Source organism: Benincasa hispida, chromosome 3, assembly GCF_027475165.1.
Source record: "Benincasa hispida cultivar pf3 chromosome 3, pf3_genome.v1.1, whole genome shotgun sequence".
NCBI classification, from domain to species: domain Eukaryota; kingdom Viridiplantae; phylum Streptophyta; class Magnoliopsida; order Cucurbitales; family Cucurbitaceae; genus Benincasa; species Benincasa hispida.
The window spans coordinates 72,372,288-72,397,275 of NC_143480.1; the positions used below are offsets into that span (position 1 = coordinate 72,372,288).

The following is a 24,988-nucleotide window of genomic DNA, read 5'->3' on the forward strand; positions in this document are numbered from 1 at the left end:
ATTTATGCAATGACAGGATAACACACATACAAATAAGGCGACCACATAATATCATTCCTATCTCTAGGATGCATGCGATGCAGGTTGACAAACAGAGCTTATCTTTAAGTCCCTATCTTTTGTTTATGCAGTTCTAATCTTGCTCTTTCGAGTCTAGATTTTAACCTATCTCTCTCGAGTCTTAGGTTCTTTCTTCAGACTCTCTCTCGAGTAACTCTAAAGGGGTGTTTTGCACAGCATAAAACAAGACAATCGTAAACAATGAACTTCCTAGGTCATGTTAGCTTAGTTCTTCTCAACCTATTCGACTAGTTTAGCTACTCATGCATATTAAGAGAGTGAACAGATGTAGAAATAGGACTTCCATTGTATAAATATGAAGATGAAGTACAAAATAACAATGCAAGTATAGAATAAAGAGCCTGGTAGCAATCTCTTGTTGCCCAGGCGTTTACATTGTTTTTCTACTCGTGCTCAAAAGATAATCTCGCTCTTGTGAGAATCAGCCCGCTCTCTGCTTCTACGCCCTAAAGTTCTCTCTCGAGTTACCCTGAGCGATCTCCGGCGTCACCACTCTTCTCTTGCTTCGCCTTAAAATGAAAGAAAGCTATGAACAAGGGCGTGCGAACTTATGGAACAAAGAATAGTTGAACTGGTGAACCCCTTTTATGAAGGATGCCCTTGGTATTTATAGAACACCCATGGTGAATGGCGGCTTCTCTCTTATGATTGTACAGATGGGATGGCTTTAATTCCTGATTGCTGCGCCGAATAATTTTCACCGAAAATCTGAATGTACTTGTGATCGTTATCGACTGTCAACTTAATTTGGATTCGACTGTCATCAGCTTTCTATCCCATCGCGATTAATTAGCCTTTCACCCAAATTCACCATCCATGTTGCACTAACCAAGTTGCGGAAATCCTTCTCGGGCGAATATTTGCAAACACGATCACCGCAAAGCCTTACGGTAATGCTGCCCTCGACCAATGATTTCCTATGATCGCAATTCTTGCATTGCGTCAATGCATATTCGGCATAAAAACACAAAAATCAACTGTTTCTATGATGAACGCATGCGACCGCAATATTATGAAATTAATGCTTGATGGACGCAATTTTAACATGTTTTATCAACGCAATCCAACACTGTTTAAGAACTTAGCACTATGATAACGTGCATTTCTGCCCGTTATCATTGGGTTGTTGAAAAACCCTCCTACTACGTTGAAGCACTCTCAATTCTTGAGAAGGATGTGACTGACTAGAATTACCTGCTTCATCAATAACTATTATTGAAGGTTCGACCTGATCAACTACTTTTGTTGGTTTACTTGTAACTTCTTTGGAAATTCATTCAATACTTATTTACTGCAAGGTTGATGATCTCTCATGTGGTCTTCCTCTAAGAATGTAGTGTTTTTTGATACAAATACTTTATTATCTTGATGATCATAAAACACACCACCTTTTGTTTCTTTAGGATATCGTACAAATAGGCATAGTTTGGAACGACATTCCAATTTCTTTGGATTTTGCACCAATACATGTGTTGAACATCACCAAATTTTGAAGTGACGTAAACTACCTTTACGCCCTCTCCATAATTCATAAGGTGTTTCAGAAACACTTTTCGAATGAACCATGTTCAAAATCTATATGTAGTCTATACTGCATATCCCCAAAACAAATTAGGCAACTGAGCATAGCTCATCATTGAATGAACCATGTCTAACAGGGTTCTATTTCTCCTTTTCGATACACCATTCTGCTGAGGTATACTAGGTGTTGTGAGTTGGGATTGGATTCCATGTTCTATCAAATAGTCTTTAAAATTCAAATCCATATACTTACCACTTTGATCTGATCGAAGTGTTTTAATTGTTTTACCTAACAGGTTCTCAATCTCAACCTCATATTCTTTGAACTTTTGAAGAGTTTCTGACTTATGATGCATTAGGTAAACATAGCCATACCTTGAATAATCATCAATAAAACTGATGAAATATTCATACCCTCCAGGTGCTTTAACATTCATCAGACCACAAAGGTCTGAATGCACAAGTTCTTAGGGTTCTTTGGCTCCGAAACCTTTTCATTTAAAAGATCTTTTGTTCATCTTACTCTCAAGACAAGACTCACACGGAGGTAAAGAGTTGTCTTATAACTGACTTAGGAGTCCACTCTTAACCAATCTCTCAATCTTATTGAAATTAATATGTCTAAGTCTTAAGTGCCAAAGATAGGGATTAGGAGAAACTTTTCGTCTTTTATTCTAAGTCTCAGTTGTTTTAAACATCTTAGTTTTCAAAATAGCTTTTGCCTCAGTTGGTTTTAACACATATAAGTTGTTTCCAAGTTTTGTAGAACAGATTGGAACACTTCTTGAGCTAATGAATACTTTATTAATATCAAAAGATACTTTATACAATTGTTCTAACAAATAAGAGATAGATATTAAATTCCTTCTCATATTAGGAACATAAAATACATTTTCAAATAGAATGAATCTATCTCCAAAAAACAACTTTAGGTCTCCTACTACTTTAACTGAGATAACTTCTCCAACTCTAACCTTGAAAGTCATCTTGTCTTCTGCAAGTTGTCTCCAAGAACTAGTTTTTTGAATAAAAGTACAAATATGGTTAGCGGCCTCTGAATCAAGTATCCAGATAGAGTTATTATTTTTCACTAAACATGTTTTAACAATGAGTAAATAATATTTACTTTGTTTTGCTGTTTCAGCTTTCTTCTCAGGAAGGTATTTGGGGTAGTTCCTTTTCCAGTGTCCGTCTTCGTTGCAGTGGAAACATTTTTCTTTATTTGCAACTTTTCCCTTACCTTTGTGTTTTACATGAGCTTTTTTTCCCTTTATCCTTATTTTTCATTGGAATACTCTAATTTTGTGTGAAGTGGAAGGTCCAGACTTTTTTCCTGAGGACGATCCTTTTTGGAACTTTTTGGAGGTAACAACATTTGCTTCTCTTTCATGTCCCTTACTCTTCATAAGAGACTGGTAATTTTGTGGCTTGTTTAAAAGAGTTGTCAGATTATATTCAATTTTATTCATCATTGCATTCGTACGAAATTGTAGGAAACTCTTGGAAGAGATTCCATGATGAAACTGACTTGACTCTTTTCATTTATGATAGCATCGATTGCCTCCGTCGCATTGAAGTGGACCATCATATCCAGAAAATGTTCTCTAATAGAGGTTCTTTCCTTCATATGACAGTTGTAAATGTACTTAAGAGCATCGTGCCGGAAAGATGTAGGCGGTTTTTCGAACATCGCCTGCAACGAATCCATGATCGCTTTAGCGGTGACCATGCTTTTGTGTTTATTAGTCAAGACATCAGATATGCTTGCTAAAATATAGGTGGGGCCTTTTTATTTTCCCTTATCCCTCTGTCATAGGCATCCCGAATATTTTGGTTTGCTAACGAGCCAGAAACTAGAGGACAGTTCTCCATTAAAACAAACCTCAGATCATAAATTACTAGTATCGTGCTTATATTTGATTTCCATGTTGAGTAATTGTCACTGTTAAACTTATCTGAAGCGAGTAGTTGAATTATTAAGTTTGACATAATGAAAATATATATATAAAAAATTATATTAGTGAAGTGCTTTTAAATCCAATCAAATTTTAGTTATCTCATTAATTTGCAACGATACTTCAATGAATCAGAATAACCGCTATTAAGGGGTAGTCAATGAAAAAGTGTCCTTCATAATGACTAACGCTACAATTAATCTCCTTAGTGTTGATAAGCTAACTGGAGATAACTATACAACATGGAAAAACACGATGAACACTATACTTATCATTGATGACCTTAGATTTGTCTTACTGGAGGAGTGTCCTCAGGTCCTCGCTCCAAATGCACCTGGACATGTTTGGGATGCATATGAGAAGTTGATGGAGGCAAATGAGAAAGCCAAAGTATACATTCTTGCCAGCTTAACTGAAGTCTTGGCAAAGAAACATGAGAACATGGTCACGACATGCAAGACCATAGACTCATTACGATAGTTGTTTAGACAAAGGTCCTCACAAATTGATCATGATTCTCTGAAGTTCATTTTCAATGCCAGTATGAATGATGGGACCTCATGTGAAACCTTGAATTTCACCTAAGTGAATTAGGTTAAAACTTGATTAATAAGGAAGCTTGTAGAAGAATAAAAGAGAAAGAAAATGCCTTACGTGTTGAAAATTGGACCTTAAAGGCTAAAACCTAAGTTGTAATTAAGTGAGGTTTTAAAGGACAAAAATTTGGCCAAGTGTAGGAAGCATGCGTTGGTTCCATATGTGGGATGAGGTTTGGGAAGCAATGGCTTTGCCATTGTAAGATCAGGCGATGACATTGTCATTGGAGGAGTTCAATTGTTGGTTAAGGGTGGAAGGAGGATATTGAGGTAGAGGACGCATGAGGTATGTGACCACCAAGGACCTTTGGAGGTTAAGTGTGAAGTAGATAGGGTCGAGTCTTGCCATGCGTTGATGTAGGCATTGAAGGGTTAAGGGCTTGCGGCAAAGATTGTCAATGAGCCAAGGTAGTTGAGTTTAAGTTAGCTTATTAAGTGTGAAAGCTTAGGGAACACCATGCGTTGGTGTGAAGCTTGCGGCCAAGATACCAAGCAAGGGGTGTTGTGCTTGTCAAAACCATGGTGGACGCATAGTGTGGGTGGTCAAGAGTAAGGGCAAGACGTTGGCCAAGGTAATTAAAGGTTAGTTGATCGCATGAGGAGGGCAAGGCAGTGCCTATGTGTTGAACCCATGCGATGGCTAAGTCATTGTGAGGTTAAGGAAGGCCTGATGGACGCATGTGACAAGGTTAGCCAAGGCAAGGAGTTGTGAAATCTTTATCTAAAATAATCCAAAAATTTCAAATATTTATCCAAAATAATCCAAAAATTCCAAATCTCTTATCAAATTAATCTCAAACCAATTAACTTCTCCAATTAACTTAAATATACAATCCAATAATTGAGATAAATTACATCATTCCAAATATTTAATGAATTTAAAATGACACTTCCCCAAGTAAATTAAACCAATTTTCCCTTAAATTGAATTAAAACTCCAATTCTTTATAAATATCTTTTAAATTAATTATCTTGCCTTCAAAATTAAACTTTACTCCCAATTTATCAAAGTAATGCCCAAATATTTCTAGATAATTTAATGAAAATTACCTGAAAAAATGGGGATGTTACATTTTGAATCTTTTGTTTTTATGATATCAAAAAGATTCATTAACATGGATATTTTATCAATATTTTCATCAACTCTTTAAATCTGACTTTGTCAAAATGAGCATAGATGACATAATATTTGATCAACTTTGAAGTTAAAGATTTTATTCCCTCACCCATATATTGTCCAAAAAAAAAAATCCAACCTTGTCATTTTCTTCAAGTCAACATTATAAACTTTCATCTCAATTTGGGCATTAAATTTTCCTCAATATCAATATTTTTACATGTCTATGAAGTTCGATGCCGACGTAAAAGATAGAATCAACATTTTATTATATCATGAAACGTAAAATTAAACAACAAAATATTTATAAATGTAAAATATTTATTTATTAATTTAATTTTCTTATATAATTTTTTTAAAAACAATTTAGAAACATCTAACATTTTAGTAAAACTACTTTTTAATCTAATCCCTAAGCTTTTAGGATTAGTAGGTCATTTGGTCCCTCGGATTTCAATTTGGCAATTTTAGTTTCACTTTTGAAATATCTATGATCTAATACTATATATAAATGGGGTTTTAGGGGAGAATCTTTACTTCCCTCTTTTGTCCCTTTATTTTTAGTAAATACCTTCTTTGCCCTTCAATTCTTAGGACATGACTCTTCATTTGGCGTCTATTGAACAACATTAAAACAATTGAAGTGTAACTTATGTCGATTAGACATGGTAATTTGGGTGAAAGTGTTTTGTACAAATTGAATCAGTATATCCATTCATATACGAATGCGAACAATGTATAAAAATGTGACTAATCTTCCAATTCGCTAAATTGGTAGTCAATTTGGGATAAATTTAGTTGATCTTCTCAGTTTCAATTTAAGGACAATCTCAAATTTCTCTTTCTTATCCTTTTGAGCCTAACTCAGAGCTTCTTTTCAATGACATTTTTCCATGCAAAAAGTTTGTGTAGAAGAGAGATTTTTAAAGAGGGATTAAAATGACTAAATTAAAATATTAGAGATGGTGTAAAATGGTTTTTTTTTTTTCTGGTTCAAAATTTGTATCAAAATCTCAATATGGCCTCGAAAATTTGATGGGGGAGATTATTTCGATTTTTTGACATTTCAAAATTTCAATAATATTTCAATTCCTTCACTCTGATGAAATTTCGAGACTTTGAGAAAATTTTGAGTAATTTTGACATTTCAAAATTTTGATTTCTGTTAATTAACTATATTAGTTCAGTTTAAAATTTTTAATTTTATGGTATGATTACGTACAATTCTATAGTTTCAAATGCTAATGTCATTTTCGACAAAGGATTAAGCCTTTTTATAGGTTACTTTTTCTAATTTTCAATTTTTCTTAGTTTTACGTTTTACCCAAAACTTTTCTTATGAAAAAATTGAATTTGGAAAAACTACAAAAAAAAAATAACATATATTTATTTTTAATTTCGTTCAAACTTTTTTCATTAAATTTTCTTATCATTTCACTTCAAAATTGAATTGATGTGAGTTTTTTAATAGTCCAAAACTTCCATAATTTTTACATCATTTCACCTCAAAATATTCCTAAACTTTATATCATTTTGTAATTATTTTCCATTTTTTTTTTTAAATTTCTACTCTCGTATCAATATTTACACATAGATTTACAATAAACATCTAAATATTGTCTTAGAAATTGTGATTAAAAATGGTTAATTATAATCTAATTAAGCCACAAAGTTTCATTAATTAAACAATAATTTCTGTCCATTTCATAATTTTTTTCGAATTTTTTTTCGATATCAATACTTCTATAAAATTAGAAATTTGATACGGGAAAACTTTTATCATATTAATTTATTATTATTTTAGGGAATCATTTTCATTCAACATGTACCCCACGGAAGCATCAAACTCTATAGAGAACCGGATACTATCCGTCCAGCTCATTTGACACGTGTCAAAAACCCATTGCAGCTCAGAAAATCGCAAAATCAGAAGCAGAAAGAAAAGCGATTAATTGAGAATCGAGAGAGAATGAGAATCTGAAGAAGTGCTGAATTCATCGTCGGCAACTCATACAATGGGAAGAATTGGGCCTTGCTGTTCGACTCTTCCTTCAAGAAGGTGAAGCTTTTTTCCTCCTCTTTTTAGTCCTTAATCCAAATTAGATTTTGCCTTTTCCTTTTTTTTTTTTCTTTACAATCTCCGAGTTTTAGACAGTCTTGACATCATATTCATTTGTTCTTGCCATTCTGATTTTTGGGGTTTCTCTGTTTGTGTGATTTGGGTAATATTATTGGAAGCAAATGGAAGAACACTGCAATTTTGTGGTTCATTTCTCTTCTTACTGCCAATTTGTTGAAGCATTTACTGTTTTGGTTACATTGTATGATTAGGATGATGGTGGTTTCCATTTAGTTTCTTTGTGACTTTTAAGGTTTGCGTCTAGTTAGTCTTTAGTGCTTTTGGCATGCGTTTTGACGAAAGTGTTTTTTTATTGAAGCCTTGAAATCACTTTTGGAAGATGACACTTTTAAATGCTTTAACTAAAACTACTTATAAATGCTGCTTTTTTTGTTTTTTGTTTTTTTATTTTTTAGAATTTCTTAAACCACGTTTGATTATCAAAAAGTTTTGACATATGATTTCTAATTCACCAGAAGCAATCTTAATGTTAAAAAGGATTTTTCTATAAGAACTCGTAACTTCTCAAACTTTTTGTTTACTGATAGATCCTTAGTATATGATAGACATGCTATTAGAGTATTCTTAAGGATATTAGAGGGGTATATTAGTAATTAGATAGGGAGTTTGTTATGGAATTTGGTTATAATTAGAGGGAAGGGGAATGAGGAAGAAAAGGGTATTTAGGTGAGTGAATTTAGACTTGAGAGAATTTTCATGGGAGGGAGGGTCCAAGTACCTCGAAAGCTTAGTTTATCTTGTAATCTCATTATCGTTTTTCTTTCAATATTTGGGTTCTATCACATTAATTCTCTCAAAAAGATAAGATAGATATAAGCTTAGAATTTCAGGGATGAAACTTGTAAGCTTTTGGAATGCATCATGAATGTCATTATTCCTATCTTATATAGATTCATTAAACCCCACAATTATGTTGATGAATGAGATAACGAAATACTAAAACATTTGAAGTGACACTTCAACTCTCTCTATATTTATTTCATTTTTGAGTTGTAATTCTTTTTTCCATGAAAATTGCATTTCACTTAGATTATTTAGATGCATCAACTAGCTACACCATTGATAGTCTCTACTCGTGTCCCAGCTCGTTTGAGAGCTAAATTTGCCTTTTATACCACTATTTTGCTGAAAGAGTTTCTAGCGTTGTGCCTAAAGGACTTCTCAATGTATGTCGTTTGATCAACTTAAATTCTCATTTATTAGGCACCATCTGTATATAATAAAGAATTGTATTGACACCATTATTTTTCTGTTTTTAAACTTTGAAAAAAGGCAAGTAGTTTGGATCTCTGTTGTCGTTTCTATCACTTGAAATGTCTTAGTATTGTATTTTCTTCCTAATCTTTCGTTCTTAAAGGTTTGAATTTATTTTACCAACCCTAAACTTGAGTTTGGTGGTTCCTAATATTCTTCTATGTTCCTAAAAAGTGTTTGTTTTTGTGATCCTGTAATTTCCTGATGTTTGGGATTTACAGAAATCTCCCTATATTCTTGGTGTGATGAATGAAGATGTATTATAAGCCTTGGCTGTTTTGAATGCAGAGATGATTATTTAATGTCAAATGAAAACAATTTACACTCTCTTTTGTTCATATGAAATAAAGGGATTAAGTATGTGTTTCCTCCAGCAACCTAAGGACATCCTGGTTAACTTTAAGGACTGTTCCTCATAGAAGAACCTATCCTGGGAAACAAGTTCTTCAGAGAAAAGTTGGAATTAAAGCTGAAATAAATTTTGTCAATGTTGAAGAAGCCAAAAAGCTAATTGCAGTTGACGGATACGCAATCATTGATGTTCGGGACAAATCACAGTTCAATCGAGCTCACATTAAATCGTGTTACCATGTCCCACTTTTCATTGAAAACCAAGACAATGATCTTGGTACAACCTTCTTCTTCCCTAACTATTTTGATATTAGATGTGTTTTTTAGTGCTTTTAGCTAAATACGTCAAAAGTATTCTATAAGTATCCAAACACTTCTAAAGTACTTTTTTAATATTTCAAAAGTGATTCTGTTAAATTTAGATTTTGTGTTGTGCAGGAACTATTATAAAAAGGACAGTGCACAACAATTTTTCTGGCCTGTTCTTTGGATTGCCATTTACCAAACCCAACCCTGAGTTTGTGCAGTCTGTTAAAGCCCAGTTTTCACCTCAAAGCAAGCTATTGATAGTTTGCCAGGAAGGATTAAGGTAAGTTTTTTTTTTTTTAAGTATATAAGCTTTGTAATGTTGAATTATATTATTATTCATATGGGAATCAGAGTGATTTTTTCTAGTTGTTCAAATCAACCATAAATTACTTTTCAAACATTTGATCTGGCTACATACATTACCAAATCTCTTCTAATGTCTAAATGTAAAATTACTTTTATAAATTTTAAATTAGTTTATATTTTTAAAATGCATAAACGAGATTGCTTAGTCAAATTTTGCAAACGGTCTCTAGGAATTCAATACTTGGAATTATAATTTAAAAATTGGATTGTTTATCGATATGTTCTGATATCCTGAATTCAAATCTCTTTGTTAAAAACTTAATCTTCTTGTCTCTCAAAGTTAAATTTGGAGTGGCCGAAACATTGTCAACCAAAAAAGGAAAGGAAGAAAAAGAAAGATAAGGGTTAAAATATTATTTTAATGTTTGTACTTTAGGACACATTTCATTTTTATACATGTAACTTCATATGTCTAAATTGAGATCGTTCCATTCATAAATCGTTAATTTTGTCTTTATTGTTAGTTTTTGTTAGTTTGAAATTAATTTTTATGGAATTTAGTAAAATAGTAACAATACTTTCTATCAAGAAAAGACATAAACGTGAATATCTATCCAAGTTCATTGGATAAGGACTAAATTGTTTTCTAGAAAAATTGGTTACTGTTGGGACTAAGTTTAAGAATTATTGAAACTACAAAACCTAAATTTTGGCAATGAGTAAGGACATGTTTGAGAGTGATTATGTAAAGGTCAGTCAATTTCGTCATGTTCAAAAATACCCCAAAATCATGGTTTTAATAATTCAAAATTAATATTGATGGTATGAAAATCACATTTAAGGTTGTAAAATCAAACCCTAAAATAATTTTGAGTGAACAAAAACGTGTTTCATAGTGATTTTGAATATGACAAAAGTAATTTTATTTATTTCAAAATCACTCCCAAAACATATAGTAATTATAATCAATTTATTATGATTGGTAATTAGGTCCACTGCTGCTGCTGACAAGTTAGAGAAAGCTGGTTTTGAAAACATAGCTTGTATAACATCAGGACTCCAATCTGTAAAACCAGGTCAATTTTTCACTCCTTACTCCAAATAATTCTATATTTTAACTCCAAGTTTTGAACCTAGAATTCACATTTTTGGTTTTTCTTACCATGGTAGGCACATTTGACTCGGTTGGTTCGACCGAGTTACAAGATGCTGGCAAAGCCGGTCTAGTGACGATCCAAGGCAAAATTTCAGCTGTACTAGGAACTGTTCTTATCTGTAAGTCTTCTCAAACTCTATACCATTCTATTTTTATTAAGAACATTTTGATGGGCAGCATCATTTCCTAAATTCTTTTCACATATAGGTTAAACTTATGTTTTAGTCTCTAATGTTTAGAAGTTTTTTTCAATTTAATCCTTACATTTTTCAATTCATTCTCTCACTCCTGTGAATGTTATCGACCTTACGTCCTTAATGGGTAGATAAAAATTTAGAGGAGAAAAAAAGGTAGCCTAAGAGTAGAAGACTTGAAATTTCTATCGATTTCTTATGTGATATTGGACCAGTAAATTTTAAAAAACATCAAATAGGATCAATTTATTGGACACAAAATTGAAAGATTAAGGATCTATCAAACATGACATGTTAACATTTCTTGGAATTAGAGACTAAATATATAAACTTGAAAATCCATAGCTTAAACTTGTAATTTAATCCAAAAGCATGTGCCAATTAAAAAAAATGCTTCTTTATTAGGTACCCTTTCTCTTTGTGGTATTCCACATCCCTTATTTATTATTATTATTCTTTAGGGTTTCTTTTAGTTTCTCCAGGCAGATTTTTATGTACTTATCTTCTTATTTTCTTGTGACTTTATGTATTTATTTGAATTATTATATTCACTTGACTACACATTAAAAATCTAAAATAATAATAATAATAATAAATCTACCTTTTTATTTTATTTCTTTTGAAAAGCAAACAAATACTGACAGTTATTTGAATGAATTTGGTAGGTGCATATTTATTCATAACTTTCTTTCCAGAACAAGCTGAGAAATTGCTTCAAATGGCACCAACAAGTTAAACTATTGTCTAAACATTAACCCTTTAATTTTAATTTTAATTTTTGTTTTGGTATTATTATTAATTGCCATTTTTAGGTGCATATATTTCCATATCATCTTCTCTTTCTTCCCAATGTCGGCTACTTTATAAATGTAACGTATAGCTCAATCGGCTAGGTATCACTCTCTCTCTCCCTACGGTATAAATTATATCAATTCATAGCTTTGAGGGAAAAAAAAATTATCCAATAGATTTTTCAAAAACGGTCCAATTTCGGCCTATTTGAATTTACATCTAAAAGTCATTTTCATTTAAACACTTTAGATAAAATCTACATAAAATAAAAGTACTCAATTATTCAAAAGTATATTTACATAAAAGTTTGTTAATGTTCAATTACCATAAGTGACAACTATTAAATTCTATGAATTCATAATTTAAAATAATGGTCGAAGGAGATGGTTGCCTGGGATGGTCGCCACCAAAGTTGGTGGTGGTTGCTAGAGGTGGTTGTCGATGGTGGTGATTGGACATGGCTGTCGATGGTGGCGACCGATAGTAGTGATCATTGTAGTTGGCCACCAGTGATGATCGTCGATGGAAGTCATTGAGGTTGGTCGCCAGTGGAGAGGTCGCTAGAAGTTCCATCAGATTAGGTGATTGGTGGTGGTCACCAAAGATGTTCAGTGGTAGTCATAACAACATAGTAGAAGTGAGGTGGATGGCTGTTGAGGTTTTTTTTTTTTTTGGGATAATTTTAAGAATTATATAAAATAGAGAGATTAACCATTGAACTAGAAAATCAATATTCACTTAAGTGTTTTTCCTAAATCAAGGTATTTCAATATAGATGACGTCTTTGGAAGGAATAACTTTTTAAATTTATATAAGTTTTATCTCTTTAAGAGGCGACATTGGCTTGAACATTGTGTTTTGAAGAATGTCATCTCTTGAGAGATCATCTTTTGTAAGACTACAATATTTTTTTGATAAATTTTGGAACTTATATATGTTTATAATAAGTTTTAAACTTGAAAAAAAAAATCCTACCAATTGAAGTTTTTAATTTTTCTTGTTTTAGACATTTCATAAAGATACATTTCAATCAACATTTTTTAATTTTGGTTGAATTCTAAAGGGTAAATCGATAATTTTATTATATTTTGAAAAATCCATGAAACTTAAAAAAAAAAAAAAAAGAAACATTTTACCTTTTTTTGAAAGTGTATAATGTTTATTTATTAATCTAAGTATTTGTCTTTGAATTTTTGTTTTTAAGATTTTGATTAAATTATAGAAAATATCAAACTTTGTACTTCGTTTAAAAAATGACTTTAAACTTCTAGACATTTCATTAGTATCTTTGAACTTTAAAAAAGAGTTGAAAAAAAAAATACTCTTATTGTTGGTTTTTAACGATGGTTAGTTTTTTGTTTCAACACTATTCTTAAACTTTTAAAATTTTCATTAATACCGTTAAACCTTAAAAAAAAAAAAAAAAAACTTTACCATTAATATATTGTTGAAAACCATGAACACTTCATTTAAAAATACCGATAGTTAGAAACTTTCAAAAGTTTTATTATTGTTTTTAAACTTTAAAAAAAAAATAAAAATACTCGTGTCATTAGTACAGTATTAGATACCATTAACACTTCATTTTTTTTTTTTAAAAAAAAATATTATAGGACTTTCAAAACTTGGATTAGCATTTTTAACTTTTCCGATAAAAAGCTTATAAAATGTCTTTCTATGAGTGTATGGACACAAATGATATCAATATATCCTATTGCCTTCCTTTTCCTAAAAAAAAAAAATACTATAGAACTTTCAAAACTTGGATTAGTACTTTTAACTTTTTCGATAAAAAACTTATAAAATGTCTTTCTATTAGTGTATGGACACAAACGATATCGATATATCCTATTGCCTTCCTTTTCCATTTCTCTCCCTCACTTTTTCAATTCTTCTTTTAAATCTCTTTTTTCATTTCTCAATCTTTAAAATTTTCCTCTTTTTTTTTTCTTTTTTTTCTTAGGATAGATTTGGCAAAATAAGTTTAAAAAATGAGTCCATAGACCAAACTTATTACTTCTACAAAAATGACAAAAAACAAATATAACTCACATGATACACTTGATACCTTTGATATACTTAATACATTCGATACCTTCGATAAATTTGATACAGTACTCATATACACTTGATACTCTTGATACACTACTTGTAACATCCTAAATTTTAGATAATTTAAATTTAATTATCTTAATTATTTGAGATTTTATATATGTTGAAAATTTATTCGAGCTAATTTGATAAGATAATCCGCGCTTTGTTAGATAAAAAAGTTGGAAGTTTTGGGGAATTGAGAATTTAATGGAAGATCGAAATTTATGAAGGAAAAGTCATATTATGAATATATATATAAAAGTAATTAAGAAAAAAAAAGAAAGAAAGAAAGAAGAAAAAGGACCCTTTTAGCCCCACGCGTGAAGACCAACCGCCCCCCACCCCAATCCACATTTCTGGTTCTTCTTCCTTAGCTTCATGCTACTTGGTGTCAAGGTCATACTTAATCAGTACCTGTTGTCCATGGTCACATGTCTATCTCAACCCTTTCTATCATATTTTCATCTTATGTATTTTATTCTGTAAGCTAGTTTGATTTATTAGTTCATCTTATTGTAAGTGACCACTCGCCTATGTTTATATACAAGGGTGACAGTCACAAAATTACACAGAATGCACTATATGGGGGTAAGACTAATCATCATACCAGCGAGTTATAGTGCTATAAAGTCATGTTGTTGCGTATTTCTTTCTAGCTATACGACTAATGTTCATTACTTAATCATGCTTTCAAACGTTTGCGAAAACCTTTTCCTCTAAACCCGTTCTCTAAAAACTTTTCTCAAGAACGGGGGTGGATGTTCTGAGAAAGGCCCATTGTGCCATTGGCTATTCGGATTTTGATTAGTTTACTTGTTCGAGGGCGAGAACAAGTGTCCATAATTGCCTCGAGACCTTTACAAAGGTGCGATTGTGATAGTTGGTATTAGAGCCAAGTCGGCTCATAAAGGGACAAATCAGTAATCATGTTGGTGAGAAAGAACTTGAACAAGTCCCAAGCGGACAGATTGGTAGAGATGGAAGAACAAATGCTCTACCTAAGAGAAGTCCCTGATTGTATTCGTTTCTTGGAAACTCGTTTGCAAGAAGTTGTTGAGAAAGCTGACAGAATTGATGTGATAGTTGGCCGCCTAGATGGATTATCCGTCAGAGAATTGATGATAAGGGTTGAGACCCTAGAGACAAAAATTGCACGATCTTACAGTTTCGAGCGTGGAGATAGCTCAATGGGCTCTGTTCACACATAAAGGAGCGCGTTAAAGTGTTGGACGGCTCCCAAAAAGCAATAATCCAGATAGTAACCGATCTGTCAGAAGATTTTCGATCGGCCCTTGACATTGTCAGAGTCGAAATTGTGGATGTGAGTGGAAGGGTGAATCTCACTATCTGAGCGGTAGGGAACCAAACCTCACCTGGGGGAGTAATCCAAGTGGCTATCACTAATAAACTTTCGTTTGCTATTTATATTTAATATTTTGTTATAATAATCAAACTTGATAATTAACTTGTCGGTGTTAAGTCATTTATGAGTTGGGTACTATCAAGTCTTGGGTACAAAACTCAGCCTCATAATTATTATGGAAAAAAAAAGAAGCAAAAATTGGATAAAGGAAAGATTTTTTTTTAAAAAAAAAAAAGAAGAAAAAGTTGAAGAAATGAAAGAAAAGAAACAAAAACCGAAGAAAAGAAAAAAAAAATTAAAAACAAGAAGAAGAAAAATGTGTGCTATAAGACAAGACAAGAGAGGGCGAAAATGAAAATTAGAAAAAATTCAAATGTTAACTAATCAGTACTTTCATATTTACAAATATTTTAAAGATATGATATATTTTTAGATTTTTTTCTCTTATTTTACTATCTATTAAAAATATCCTGATTTTAATTATTCAACTATCTAATTTATGATTTAAAGCCCAATCGAACCTCTGGCCAAATTTATTGATCGTGGTCTAGGTTTAATCACCGTTGAATTGACATGTGGCATTCTTTTAATTCATTGTTTGTTTGTTTCCAATTTTTAGTTTAAAGACAATAATTCGAGGTAAGTTAAAAAATAATGTATTTTTTGAAAGTAATGACAAAAATAGGGTATATAGGAAAGAAATTACAAAAGTAAGATAGAGGGAAAAAGTATTAACAAAAATAGGGTAGCAAAATTGTGTATCCGGTTCACTATTTTTATGTCAGCTAACAAACTCGTGGACGAGGTCCACGAGTTTCATATTTTTATTATTTTTTTTATTGCTTTTTTATTTAAGTGGATAACAAATCTATGTGAAAAAAATTTATGGTAAAAAAAATCTATATGAAAAAAAAAAATTAGCCTTCATTCATGGCTAGAAATTTGATTTAATTTTTATTTTACCGTAGATCTTTAAAAATTTGAATTTTATAGTAAAAAATTCTACAAAAATAGAAAAAAACACTAAAAAATAAAAGAATGATGATAGGGAAAAATGTGAAAAAAATAGATTTGGCCTTGATTCATGGTTAGAAATTTGATTCAATTTTTATTTTACCGTAGGCCTTTAAAAATTTGAATTCTCCAAAAATGAAAAAAAAAACTAAAAAAATAAAAGAATAAGACGGAAAAATAAAAGAAGACAAAAGTTGATGGAAAATGTGAAAGAAAAAAGATTTAGTTTTAATTCGTGGCTAGAAATTTGAGTCAATTTTTATTTTATCATACCTTTAAGAATTTGAATTTCACATTAAAAGATTCTCCGAAAATGCAAAAAAAATACTAAAAAATAAAAGAACAGAAGTTAGGAGAAAATGTGAAAAAAAAAAAAAGATTTAGAATTAATTCGTGGCTAGGAATTCGATTCAATTTTTTTTATTGTAGACCTTTAAAAATTTGAATAAAAAAATAAAAGAAACATTGGGAGAAAATGTGAAAAAAAAATTTAGCCTTAATTCATGGTTGGCCTTAAATCGTGGACGAGGTACACGATTTATGTGTTGACTCAAAACTCGTGGACCCCGTCAACCCTATTTTTGTCAAAAGTTTAAGTCAACCTTATTTTTGTCAATAAATATTAAAATAACATTATTTTTTTTATAAAAAAAACCCTAAATTTAATAAAATTGACTTTTGTTGTGATGACATGGCAAGATTTAATTGGTCAAATTTTTTCCTCCAACAGATATATGTTTACATTTTGCAGTGTATTCAATATATATTTGAAATCTCGGAATTGTGATTGATTTTCAATTAAGAATATGAAAGAAAAAAAAATGAAATCTCTTGAAATAAAGGGAAAATATATTGATATGTCATGCATTAAATGAATAACAATTAAAATTAATAAATAAAAAAATAAAGTAAAAACTTGAAAATCATGTTAACAAGGAAAGAATAAACATTTCAAAAAGTTTGAAATAATGGTAAAAAGGTTAAATTAATCCAACACTAAAGTTAAAAGCTCTTAATAAAATAATTCAAAAGGATTTTTCGTGTAAAAAAACTATCAGAATTTACTCCACATAAATCATACTTGTCATTACATGACATTAAGTTATTCTTCCTTGATTGATTGTTCATGAAACAAAGGAGTTTTCAAGTAGGTGAAAATAAACAATTTAAAGATGATTTGTGAGGTGTAAGCTATACCATATATGAACCAGATTTAAAATATTTTAACTAAACCAAGCTCAAAAGATAAGAACAAAACACATTCAATATATATATATATATATATATACCCATTTAATTTAAACCTAGATTGAAACTAATCCCAAACTATAGGGATCCATTGGTAATGTTAATCTTTTAACATTTGATTAAAAGGAAAGGCACACATGGCGGCAAGTTACCAAAACTCCATTCCATGGGCAAGCATTAAATACCTTCCAAACAAACAATTTGTAATGCAGAGCTAATCAATGATCCCAACAAAAGAAAGACATGGAGAAAACTTGGCTTTAAATACATAAAACAAGAGGCAGCAAAATGCATTTTTTGATTCACTTGGTAAATTACATTTTTTATATTAGCTTGGAAGTTTCTCCAAAAGCTTCTTCAGCACTCGGAGCAAACCCCGGCTGTTGAGTGTTGGCCTAACAAACTTGTTTTTAACTGTACAATAATACATTCACCTCAATGCCATGGGGGCGTCGTCATCCCTCGATCTCATTCTTCTTTCCATATTCGACCCGTAATTCTCAGCTTCAGCTCTTGCCTTTCTCCTCCCGAAAAATACAGTGCCAGGTTTCTTTGAATGATGAGACCGTCTTGACTGTCACGAACTTTTCGGTGACTGTCGCGGATGCCCCTTGGAATCCCTTGCCATATCAGTTTACGCCCGTTGCCACCCACTTCCAAACTGTAGCTGAACTTCTTTGCTTCGTTATCATCACCCATGAATCGTAAAAACGCCATGTAAACAGGTGCCATTCCTAGCTGGAATGCCTCAAAATGCAAGCAGAACTGCTTTCCAAAGCAGTTGAAAACCTGCCAATAAAAAAAAAATAGAAGAAAACTAGGTTTATCAGATCTAATCTGAAAACTACAAGTGCACACTCTTAGCCCCATTTGGAAATCATTTGAACTCCATTTGATAACCATTTCATTTTTTATTTTGGTTTTTGAAAATTAACTTTATTTCCTTCCTATTTCTTACCATGATTTGCATCTTTCTTAAGTATAATGGTTGAATTCTTAGTCAAATTCTAAAAACAAAAACAACTATTTAAAAACTACTTTTTTTAGTTTTCAAATTTTGTCTTTTTTTTAAACCATAAGAAATTTGAAGGTGAAAATAGTATCTACAGACTTGATTTTTAAAAACAAAAACAAAAAACAAAATGGTTACAAAACGGAGTCTTGATTAAAAAACAAAATACTTCGATATCTACTTTTTATTCATGTTTTCAAAAACCAAATCAAAATTTGAAAACTAAAAAAAAAGTTTTTAAAAACTTGTCTTTGTTTTTGGGATTTGACTAATAATTCAACTCTTCTACTAAAGATTGTTACAAACCATGATAAGAAAAAGAGAGGAAATAGACTTGATTTTCAAAAACTAAAAACAAAAAACAAAATGGTTACCAAACTGGGCTTTAAAAATCGAACCCTCCTAAAAGTTGGTTGATACAAATGTAGCAATCATTGTATCCAGATTGTGCAATTTATCAAAATACTAGTTAATTGATTTTTTTAAAATAGTCATGGAAGCATGAACACCTTAACTATTCTCACATAGGACCTGACTCTACTACATTTGATTCCCAAGAAAACTTGTAAACCATGGCTTGAATTAATTCCTTCGGTCTTGGTAGACTATTAGGCCAACGGGCGAAAGTTTAATGTTACATGAAATTATCATGGTGAGAAAATATATAAATGGTATATAGAGCAAGAACATACCGTTAGCATCCATGTGGCATTCTCGACTTCGTGTGGATTTGATTTCACATAGCGATGATTGAAGGTACACCCATCATGCATGTCAACCTTGTGATCATCCTTGAGATGTGCAACAAGAGACGGGATGTCGCCCGTGACTGAGCACTCTGATCCAGCATAGGGGCAGTTGTAAGGGCGGTATCGACAATGTTGCTCATGCTTTAGCTTACTGTAGTAAGGAAAAATATCTTGACAACCCAAATTTTGGTATCTGCAGGGGATTTCCAGTGACTCAGCTACCTTTTCCAATGCCAAGCACCTAATATTTCCAAGTTCATGACGACAGGTCGGGCAACAATTGCTAACTCTGATCTTGCAGTTTGAGCACAATGTGTGGCCACTTGGGCACTAAAGTTCAAAAGCCAGTCAAGAAAGTTTAAAACAAAGCAGAAACAGAAAATGTATCACATCTCCATGTCATAAATATTCAAGAATAAAGAGATGTTCGAAATCATTAATACAAATTTAATATTAAGAAAAGAACTTGAAAAAGTAACTGAAGATCAAAAGAACTAGAAAAGACAAGACTGCTGAATAACCATCTTGTTTTTAGTTTTCTGTTTTTAAAAATGTTAATTTACTAACAGGTTTCTTTGATCTGCAATATTTATCAAAACGTTACAGCAATATTAGAAAATTTAAAAAAAACAAAAAAGTTATAAATAATTGGCTTTATTTCTGAAATTTGGTCATGATTTCAGAATGTGTCACTATAAAAAGAAAATGGCAAGTAAACAAGAATGATTTTGTAAAAACAGAAAAGAAAAAGAAAAATCCAACAAAGAAAGAGCTAAGTTAATCACAAAGTCATTTCACACTAAATTATGTAAAATTCAAGAGAGTCGGAGAGACTTTGGTCAGCTTCCCACAATAATCCCTGCACTCAGAAAGACCCAACAATGCAAGAAATACAGGGGAAAACTCTCCCCAATATACACGTATATATTTCTCAGCCAAAACAGAGTTACAAGATAACAAAGTAAATGAACTACAAGATGAAAGTAGGCAATAACAAAGATAGTTTCAAGCCGATCTGAGAGCACCGATATCCTCACCTCCAAGCAAGCTTCTACAGCCAAAATGTAACACCCTTTTCTTCTACGTAGAACCCTACATAAACCTCAGCCCTGGTCCCCGCCTTATTTTCACAAATTTGTACAACTCTTCTCTTTCCAAAAACCAACTGTCAACGAAGAAATTCTTTTTTACCCCAATTCTTATTCCTCCTCTCATAAGTGTGTAAAATAGGTCTTACCAATTGCAAGCTCTACCAGTTTACTAAAAACTCTTATTCCTTTCTAGCCTTATTTATATATGGTGGTTGCTATAATAGGGTTTCACTGCCTTTCTTATTAAATAAATAAAAAAGAATACAAAAGAAGCTTGGACAGAGAGACATTTTAGCATATACGAAGGTATCTTATAACATCCATGTTCCTATTTTCTTATTTCCTATTTCCAGTTAATGAGTAATATATGTATTCTGTAATTGTTTCCTATTTCTCATTTTAATTTCTAAGAAATGTTTGGAAAGTTGTATTGAAATTTTCTTTTTTTTATTAATTTTTTTTTTAAAAAAAACTCTGCTTTCTTGTTTCTTCAGTTTTTCAAAATCATATGTAAAAGGTCTTTTTTACTACTTTTACTTGAAAAATCCTAATAAATATGAAAAAAAATATAATAACATAATAAATCTGAATACTTTAATTTTAAAAAGGGAACTAACTTCAAGAAAAATGTTTAGTTTTTAAAACTTTTAATATGAGAGAACAAGGCTAGATAAAATTATTTCTAAACACATTTTTACTCGTTTTCTTCCAAAAAAAAAAAGAAATAACAAGAAACCACACAAAACTCTCTTTGGAAAGAGAGAGAGAAAGAGAAGAGGAACTTAACCATACACGCCCTATATTGTCAATTACTTAGATACATCATCAGTTAATTGCTCAAATAAGAAGCTCAAAGGAAGGTGAAAATCACCAATTCCAGTATGCATGGACCTCATATTTCTATGGAAACATTCTATAAAACTCTGCAAAAGAATGAGATAAGCAACTTATGAAGATTCCTAATACACCATTCAACCTTGAAGAAATTAACAGCAGCTACCATCAATTGGACCTAATCATTGAAATGAATTTAAAGCACAATATGGAAAATGTTTTACAAATGAAGGTAATTTTGCAAAAGCACTTCTCCATGTTGAAGTTAGGAAAATGCTTCTTTACAAGTATTAGAAAGTGCTTTCTCAAACAGCCTTTTAAGGTGCTCTTGACTTTTTCTCAAAGCATTTTTATGTTACTCCCAAACATAATGAATTTGAGTGAAAAGTGTACCCTTTTTTTCCATGCCAAAACACTCCAAACAGTCCCGAGCATAGCTTAAATTATAATGGGAAGTACAAGAGAAGAAACAAGGTAAAAAGTGCATACCTGGTAAATTGGAGGGTACATCAGATTTGTGCAGACAGGGCATTCAAGCAATTCCTGCACACCATTGGTTGAATAAACTCCAATTTTCCCACTCAAACCAAGTGCAGCTTTCGAAGATGTAGAATTATTCTCTGTTTTAGACATTGCTATGTCATGACCTGAAACTGAAGGATGAGAATCAACAACTTCTTTGCAGGTACTGCTTCCTGGAGCCATGGCTTATTTAAATCTTAATAGAGTTCTTGAAGGTATTAATGGAAAGTGTTCACGACATGCTACCATCACCCATCCATGAGTTCAATCCTGTTAAACCCAACAAAAAAAAAAAAAAAAAAAAAAAAAAGGGGCATGTCAATAGACATACTAGACGAAACATTTCACGTTGTTTGGAGATTTGCTGATATAATTTGAATGAAAGACAGTTTATAATGAAAAAACTAAATATGATCAACAGTGCTTGATAGCATACAAGACTTAGCAACACCCTCATTTTCTTGAAATCTGAACTGGAAAACAGTAACATATCTGCCATAGGTTAGGACACTTGCATAACCTTCCAACTCTATATAATAATGCTTACTGACAATCAGCTAGATTCTTTCCTAATCAATATTTGGCAACTAGCTCATGGTTAGATTTATATATAATTTTTAGTTAAAAAGAAGTCGGGCTTTTGTTACTTGGAATTTCTTATTCCAAGCTATATCTTTGCTAATCCTACAAAGTACACAAACTCAAGGTCAAAACCCACCTTTTACACTAATACTACATATGAAGTTCATAAATTATAAATCTTAAACCAAACACAAATTACACAAACTTCAAGATTTAAGAACCCATTCTACTGTATAGTCAAGGATATAAACTCAGACTTCCAACCCCAAACTTAACAAGCCTAGGTTAATAAAACTATGAGTTCAATAACATCCTGGTCTAAAGTTGGATTGTGCCAAGGCACGTACATGCACATTCAGGTTTCCTTTGTTTTAAGTTGGATTGTGCCAAAGCACGTACGTGCACATCCAGGTTTCATTGGCAAAAGAGCATTAAAATACTGAAAGATCAACTTCAAATTTATTAAGTTTGATGAACTCTTAATCTGTAAACCTTGATGAGATAAATACTAAGCAATCTAGATGCCTTCCAAACCCAAAGCAATACTAAAATCCTAAATAGCACAAACAGCTCGCTCCATACTATGACATAAGATAGCATTATATTCTATATAAAAGGACAATTAACATAACAAAGTCTTATAACAAATTGCATTTCACATCGAATGCTTTTAAAATTGTGGAGATAAATCACCGAATGAAATGATAGGCGCATTTGAATCAAGCCAGACCAACATAATAATAAACAAACAGACATCATTTTAGAGGCTCAGAAGCCAATCAAAACAACCCTATTTCATTCAACTTCCACTAGTCATGTGATTAAATATAACTTCATAATTGATAAACCATTTCTCCGATTAGAAAATCAATATTCGACAACGAAACAAAATCTGCACGAACCTTGAGGAACGAAATAAAACAAGACCCTCATTAACAAGTCTCCAGAAAGAAAAACAAAACCCCACAAAAACCAAAAACAATAACAGAAGAAAATCTTACAAAAATCAAAACAAAACAAAAAACCCATATCCCCAGGTAAGAATTCGGTGCCCAATTGCAGATATAGACTATAAATTCAAATAATAAATTCTGGGTATGGCTCAAAAGTAGAAAAATCGATACGAACATGGAAAACAAAAAACAAAAACGGAAATTGAAAATGGGATTAAAAGAAAAAACAACCTCAATCCCACGAGGACCGGAACTGGGTTAAAGACTATATCTCCTCGGATTTGGAACTCGAATAAAAAGTTACACACCAATGATTGTTTATCGATGAATCCTTGGAATTGTTCAATTGCTTTCACCACCGCTGCGGGACCGCCATTATAATGGTTTCTCTCTCTCTAATTTCTCTTTGGTATTTTACCTTTATTTATTATTATTATTATTATTATTATTTTTTTTTTCTGAGAGAGAGAGAAAAACTCTCTGTTGCCCAAACCGATCGAGGGAGGGAAGAGAGAACTTTCGAAAAGATTAGAAAGAAAAATTTGAGGAAAGATGAACGAAAACAAATTACGGTTCTACCAATTAACCAACATTTTAAATGTTGAAGGTTAAAAAATGTTAATATTCATGAAAATATTTGAGGTCTCATTTTTAGATATACTGTGTTTTCTCCGTGTGATTTTTTTTGTTGATGCTTTTGTAATGGAGAAAGCTACATTATTGTTTTTCTATGAGTTATCAATCTCTTCATATGAAGCGTATCTCCTTTGTTTATTTTTTAAAAAAATATTAATTATAAAATAATTAAATAATAATAGCAATGAGAAAGAACTTAACATTATAGAAAACTTATGTATTTGTGATCCACTTTTTGTCGTAGGAAATTAAGAGTTACAAAACTTTTTTGAAAGAGGATGAAACTTTAATGTTAAATCTTTTATATTAAATTTTATGAAGTATTACTCTTTGAAAAAAATAAATAGAATAAAAGATTGTTCATATTATACCATTTTTTTCATTTAATCATCAATGATTATAAATGTATTTAAACTTAAACAATTATCATAAATATTTTTTAATTGAGGTTGTTAGTGTATAAAGAACTTTTTTTTTTTAATTTTTATGATTTTTTTGAAATAAATAGGATATTTGTTTTTTTTTTTTTATTGTTATGCAACTACTTCAAAGGTTGTTTTTAAATATAGAAAAATGAATCATAACAAAATTTCATTATGATATTTTACTATTATTTATAAATATTTTTAACAGTTTTATCATTTAAAATAATTTTCCCACTTTAATAATCTAATAAAATGTAAAAAGACAAAAAACACTTGGTTCATATTCTACCATTTTACTTTTTTTCTTCATTTATCCATGATCATAATCGTATTTAAGAGCACAAAAAGTGCTTATTAATAGTTTTTAATTAATAAGTGTGAGAAAGGTTTCTTAAATTTAATTAGTATCTTTTAATTTTAAAAACTAAACTATATTATATATATCGTAGCGTAAATAATGCATTCTTTTAATAGTTTAAAAATGCAACTATGATTTAGAAATGCTATTACTGTTTTTTTTAATTATGTTTATGTTAACATGAGAATGTGAGTATGGGTATGCAGTTTTTTTTTTTTAATGATATTAGTTCTATTTTTTTCTGTTTGTTTTTTTATTTTATTCTTTTATTTTTTTAGTTTTATGTTTTGCTATTATTGATTAATTTTCAAATATACACGTATTTTCTCAAATCA

The 24,988-nt window shown here is 31.1% G+C and overlaps 2 protein-coding genes across 3 annotated transcripts; one reads left to right on the top strand and one right to left on the bottom strand.

The window, feature by feature from the left end:
• The first annotated feature begins 7,048 nt into the window (after window positions 1-7,048).
• Window positions 7,049-11,772, top strand: LOC120074645 (Rhodanese/Cell cycle control phosphatase superfamily protein). Its single transcript, XM_039027833.2, has 6 exons — window positions 7,049-7,329; window positions 9,039-9,292; window positions 9,454-9,604; window positions 10,621-10,706; window positions 10,801-10,905; window positions 11,646-11,772. The coding sequence occupies exons 1-6, from the start codon at window positions 7,286-7,288 to the stop codon at window positions 11,714-11,716; spliced, it is 711 nt and encodes a 236-aa protein (XP_038883761.1). The 5' UTR covers window positions 7,049-7,285; the 3' UTR covers window positions 11,717-11,772.
• A 5,963-nt stretch (window positions 11,773-17,735) lies between these two features.
• Window positions 17,736-23,935, bottom strand: LOC120073181 (E3 ubiquitin-protein ligase SINAT2-like). Of its 2 annotated transcripts, none has more exons than XM_039025850.2 (4): window positions 23,466-23,935; window positions 21,667-21,969; window positions 19,196-19,582; window positions 17,736-18,280 (listed from the first exon to the last, which is right to left on the bottom strand). In XM_039025850.2, the coding sequence occupies exons 2-4, from the start codon at window positions 21,880-21,882 to the stop codon at window positions 17,960-17,962; spliced, it is 924 nt and encodes a 307-aa protein (XP_038881778.1). In that variant the 5' UTR covers window positions 21,883-21,969; window positions 23,466-23,935; the 3' UTR covers window positions 17,736-17,959. The 2 variants fall into 2 exon arrangements, with proteins under 2 accessions (XP_038881778.1, XP_038881779.1); XM_039025851.2 differs by having other exon boundaries at window positions 23,184-23,474.
• Window positions 23,936-24,988: the final 1,053 nt, after the last annotated feature.